At 43.5% G+C, this 6,000-nt stretch overlaps 1 protein-coding gene across 2 annotated transcripts in view; it reads left to right on the top strand.

The window, feature by feature from the left end:
• Positions 1-288: 288 nt before the first annotated feature.
• The window catches only part of SLIT3 (slit guidance ligand 3), a 418,035-nt gene continuing 412,323 nt past the window's right edge, over positions 289-6,000 (top strand). For both annotated transcript variants that reach the window (XM_081845905.1, XM_081845904.1), the window contains exon 1: positions 289-965. In XM_081845905.1, the coding sequence (XP_081702031.1) occupies positions 778-965 (188 nt within the window). In that variant the 5' untranslated portion in view covers positions 289-777. The remainder of the gene's footprint in view (positions 966-6,000) is intronic.

Genomic DNA, 6,000 nt, shown 5'->3' with positions numbered 1-6,000 from the left:
CCTCGGCCGTGAGTGAGCCTGGTGCATGGAGCCCAAGCTTCGCGAGGTATCCTGCTGCAGCTCCTCTAGCGCGACGCTGAAGAGGACGCCCTGCGCGGAAGGCTCCGCTCTGCCCGCCCCTCCCTCCTTCCAAAACTTTCGCCCGACCTTCCCTGCCAAAGTTCCGAAGTTTGGTGACGTCAGCGGCGCGGCCGCCAATCCGCGCCGAAGGTGTTATTTTGGGGAGGGGAGGGGGCGGCTCCTCCGGCTCCGGCGCCCGCCTGCTTCGCCTTGCCCAGTCCATGGAGAGGCGGCCGGCTGCGAGCGCCCCTGGATCGCTCCCAGCTCCGGAGGCTCTGATCCCGGGACCTGGGCGCTGCTGCTGCTGCTGCCGCGGTCTCCAGGGGACAGGCTGGGCTTCCCGCCAGGCGCTTCCGAGTGCGCTCCTGGGCTGCTGAGCTCCGTCGCTCCTTCTCCAGCAACCGGTTACCTGGACTGCGAGGCAGAGCAGGATCGGGCAGGTTGTGGCTTAAGCAGCGGACCGGCCCCCTCTCTTCCACCCGCCCGCCCGTTTTGATCCTGCGCGCTTTCCGCCTGGGCTTGAAAGGCAACGCGACGATCCGTCCGGGGACTCGGAAAGAGATGCCTCCCGCACCGCCGGGCTTCCCTCGGCTGCTCTGAGATCGCTGCGTGGCGCCCTCGAGGGGTGCTGCTTGGGATCCGAGGCGCTTTTTTGGTGGGGTTCTCTTTTTCTCCCTCCCCCCCCTTCCCCACTTTTGCCCGGAGGAGAAGGCGAGCATGCTGGGCGCAGGGAGAACGAGCTGGGGGCGCCTTGGGCTGCTCCTCTTGGGGATGTGGAGCATCGCGCTGTGGCAGCGGACCGAAGGATGCCCGAGTAAATGTACCTGCTCCGGATCCAATGTGGATTGCCACGGACTGGGACTCCGAGCGGTGCCCCGAGGCATTCCCAGGAATGCGGAGAGACTGTGAGTACCAGCCGGAGGAGGGGGAGGCTGCTTTGCCCGCCAGGTTGCCGAGAAGGAGACTGCTCCTGCCGGGCGTAGATTAGACACAGCTGTTAAAATAAGATAGCCTAAGATAGAAACGGGGAGAGTGGTGCTTTCGCCGGGTTGGACCGCTGGCCACTGGCAGCTTAAGGGCACTGGAGTTCCTGGGGATTGTGAGCCACGGGGAGGTGCCGGGCTGCTCCTCTTAACTTCCTGGCAAGCAACAGAGCTCAAAGCACTCCAGGAAGAGAGAGCCTTATAAAGAGCCTTTGTGGGTTTCTTTTCTAATTGCATAGCAGCTTAGCCATTGTGTGTAAATGCTCAGGAAGGAAAAGAGGGAGTGTGTGGTGGGAGAACCACATGCAACAAGTATGCTTGGCATTTTTCCACATGATGCTCACTGGAATGTCTCACCAGACTTTGCGCTGGCTTACTGACATTTGCACATCCACACTGCATTCGCTCAAGGTGCATCTGCTTGGTTGCAATTGGAGGGGGCATCTGACTGCCATAGTCAATATGTAGGATCCTTTAAGCCTAGGCTGGTTTGTGGTTGCCTGCAAGACTAACCCGAACAGTCTGTGACTAGTTCAGCCTCTGCTTGTTTCTACAGCTGGTTTTCCACGCGCATTACATAACTGTGTGTGTATATGTGTGTGTGCCTAGTGGATTTGGGGACAGATGGGCCCAAAAGATATTCAAATAAAGAAATCCAAACATAAATGGGATGTGTTAAGTGACTGGAACCTTACCTTTCCCGTGTCTTGATAGATTCACTAGAGCAGTTCAGGAAATAGTAATCTCATCCCTGATCTAATGCGTGATTAATTTTCATTTAGCATTTAGTAGGATTATGAAACCAGCCATATAGCCACAAATGAAATGGCCCACATATTCCTCAGAAGTGAAAGAGCCTTATGGCACCTTAAAGACTTAACAGAGTCATTGGGGCGCAAACTTTCATGACACTACATTGGATGCCCAACATGTTATATCCTCTGTTGGCTAAGGATGCGTACAAGAACCCATTCCTATTATACATGGGTACAGTTTTTAAAATGCAAACAGTGAGGCTTAAGAATCATAAAATGCAGGGAGTAGATCTTTAACACTTGTGTTTACAAAATGGATAAACTGTGTGTGTGTATTCATCATTCATCATCTCTCTCTCTATATATAATCTATGTATCTATCTATGTATATGAAATCTGCCAACACAACACTTCATGCATCAAATGAAGTAGGCACTAGTCTATGCCACAGTGTTTCTAGAAGGTGTCGAAAACTGTATTTCTGCTATGGCAGACTAACACAGATTTTTTAAATATATTCCTAGTTACTTCTCTACATTACTTTCAAAATACTTAAATGCCTAGTTGCTTTCATTTGTGCACCCCATTGCCCTCTTTGTATCAAGTAATTTAATGTCACTAAAACTTTAATCTAAAGTTCTTGGAATTTTTTTAAAAAACAGATAGGCCATTGGTTCATTATAGCAAAATTCCATAGGGTCAGTAATAAGCCCTCAAGTATTTAAATACCATCTTTAGGACCAGCTAATGCTCATGCTTGCATAGTGAATATCGGTCCTAATGAAGGCACTGCTTTGCTGACCCTGTGAAATCCTTACAAATAAGTTCCATTGTGAATTAAGTGGATTTAGGTACAAGTACATGTGTTCAGTATTGAGGTGTCAGTTATGCAGCTAGAAGCGTGCAGAGCTGAACACTTCAGATCACCTTTGTACAGTTTCACTATCTGGAGCCAGTAATAAATGAACTGAAGTATGGCTGAAATATGTCTTCTTCACATGGCTAGTGACTGAGATTCTAAAAGCTTAAACTTGATTTATGAACATCTTGAAAGGAAAAAGGCTAGCATACAGATCTCGACAGAACCTTGCATTTGAAGTTCTCTAATAATTTCACTCTACCCTTACGAAAAAAGAAAACATAACATTGAAAATGAGTGTCAAAATTTTTCTTTTGGAGCTGAATCCTTTTGGTTCCAGATGTTGAGTGTCAATCAACAGTGACATTTGATAGGGTCAAAAAACATTTGAAAATATGGTGTACAGTATACTGAAAATTATGACCCCACACTGTTATGATCTTAGTAATGTTGTCATCTTAGTAATCACACCATGTTTACACTTTGAAATATGAGTCTGAATAAACCTTCAAAACTACAATTTATCCCCAAATGTTGAATGTTTTAGAGAGCTTGCTAGTATGGACCTGTGGCCAGAATTAGGCACCTCTCGTGCTTTCTGTGCGCATGTGCAAAATTAATGGAGATGTACCTAGTTTTGTGCCAGGACAATACAGCTTTAGCCAAAGTCTTTTTTTCCTCTTGGACGCAGGTGTTCCAAGAGCTCCCTAACCCAATTGCAAACTATTCCCCTTCTTGGTGAGAAAAATCCTGACCACATCTAGGTACATATAAGATTAAATGCCTACTTCCCTGGTCCTCCCTGCATCCTGCTTCTTTTCCCATCAGTCTGTTGGGACAGGCACCACTATCACAAGCTGGTGCTTTGGAGAAAGTTCCACATGCTCATTGGCATAACGGGTATTGCTTGTGTCCCTTGGGGATAACAGGTCTGAAAAAGCAAGAATTTTTAGTCCGTAGCGAAAACTTGATGCATTTGTGGAACAATGTTGTGAATCAAAATGTAGGAATTGATGTAGCAGAGTAGAATTTAGTTCTGGATGCCTTTTAGTTGTGTGCTGCTAAACCCTCTACTAGTTTGCCATTTTTAATATGCCAGAAGACATGGAATAGAAGCCTGCACACCAGCTGCTTAAATACTCCAGCTTGATTAAAGTAGTTGCAGTGCATTTCTATACATGTATACTGAGAAGTAAGTTTTATTGTTTCCAGCGGAACTTACTTCCAGGAAAGGGTTTATAACATTGCAACCTTAACTTTCTCTATCGGATTTGAATCCAGGCAATGCAGTTCACGTACAAGGGAAAAAGCCCTGTTGCACTCAGTGGGACTTACTGCGGAGTAAGCATGACTAGGATTGGGCTGTAAATGTCTTAAGAGTAAAATAATACCCTCACGTTTTAAATTATCTGTGCGCTCCTCAGTGTGCAAATAGTAAGAGCAATCAAGACTTTGCCAGAGTGAGATATGAGAAAAGCAAAACCTGATAAAGTTTCACGTCAGTGTATCATGTGAAAAGCCCCACATAAGCCAAGAAAGCAAAGAATTCACCAACAAAATGAGAATGACTTTTACTGCGAGGACTTAATATGAGCCAGCTTTTTGCCGTTCCTTTTGCTGTTAATACATATGAGCTTGTGTTTTGGAAATCACATTTTTTTTTTTTTTTTATAATAATTTTTATTGATTTTACAACATAAACATAAAACAAACAAACATAATGCGACTTCCCCAAACCTCCCCTTCACTGCATCCAAATTCAAAATTTTTAGCAATTCTTCATCCCATTTTTATATTTAATTCTCTTTAAAAAGAGTTTCTGCTTTATAAATTTCGATTTATAGCTGTAATTCTTTGTGTCCAATCCCCTGACATCTTAACATTCCGAAATTTTACAACAATTTTTAAGATAAATTTTAAATTTTTTCCAGTCCTCCTCCACTGTCTCTTTCCTCTGGTCACGGATTCTGCCGGTCATCTCTGCCAGTCCCATAAATTCAGTCACCTTGGTCTGCCATTCTTCCAGAGTAGGTAATTCTTCAGTCTTCCAATACTTCGCCAAAAGGATTCTTGCTGCTGTTGTTGCGTACATAAAAAAGGTCCTATCTTTCTTTGGTACCAATTGGCCGACCATGCCCAGGAGAAAAGCCTCCGGTTTCTTTACAAATGTCCACTTAAGGATTTTCTTAATTTCATTATAGATCATTTCCCAGTAGGCCTTAATCTTTGGGCAGGTCCACCAAAGGTGATAAAAGGTTCCTTCACATTCATTACACTTCCAGCAATTGTTATTGGGCAAATGATATATCTTTGCAAGCTTGACTGGGGTCATGTACCACCTATAGATCATTTTCATTATGTTCTCTTTCAGGGCACTACATGCCGTAAATTTAATACCTGTGGTCCATAACTGCTCCCAGTCAGCAAACATAATATCATGACCAATATCTTGTGCCCACTTAATCATGGCTGATTTAACCGTTTCATCTTGTGTGTTCCATTTTAGCAGCAGATTATACATTCTAGACAAATTCTTAGTATTGGGTTCTAGCAATTCTGTTTCTAACTTTGACCTCTCCTTCTGAAATCCTAGTTTTCTGTCCTGCTTAAAAGTTTCATTAATCTGGTAGTAATGTAACCAATCTCGGACTTTAGGTTTCAATTTCTCAAAACTCTGTAGTTTCAACTTTTCACCATCATATTCTATAATTTCACAATATTTTGGCCAGTCTGTATCCATGTTCAATCTTTTTACCGCCTTAGCTTCCATTGGTGACAGCCACCTGGGGGTTTTACTTTCAAACAAATCTTTATATCGATTCCATACATTATACAATGCTTTCCTAATAATATGATTTTTAAAATTTCTATGTACCTTTACCTTGTCATACCATAAATATGCATGCCAACCAAAACTATTATCATAACCTTCCAAGTCCAGAATGTCTGTATTCTCAAGAAGTAGCCATGGTTTCAGCCAGCAAAAAGCTGCTGCTTCATAATAAAGTTTTAAGTCCGGCAGAGCAAAGCCCCCTCTATCCTTTGCATCAGTCAAAATCTTAAATTTAATTCTGGGTTTTTTGCCCTGCCAGACAAATTTAGATATATCTTTCTGCCACTTCTTGAAACAGTCCATCTTATCTAAAATTTGCAATGTCTGGAACAAAAACAACAATCTCGGCAATACATTCATCTTAATTACAGCAATTCGGCCTAACAAGGAAAGTCTCAATCTTGACCATATATCGAAATCTTTCTTCACTTCAGCCCAGCATTTCTCATAGTTATCTTTAAATAGGTTCACATTCTTAGATGTTAAATTCACCCCCAGATATTTTACCTT

The sequence above is a fragment of the Podarcis erhardii genome, assembly GCF_964252035.2.
Source record: "Podarcis erhardii genome assembly, chromosome: 2".
Lineage (NCBI taxonomy): Eukaryota > Metazoa > Chordata > Lepidosauria > Squamata > Lacertidae > Podarcis > Podarcis erhardii.
Note: the sequence above shows the minus strand (reverse complement) of the source record. Positions and strands in the feature narration are given on the sequence as shown.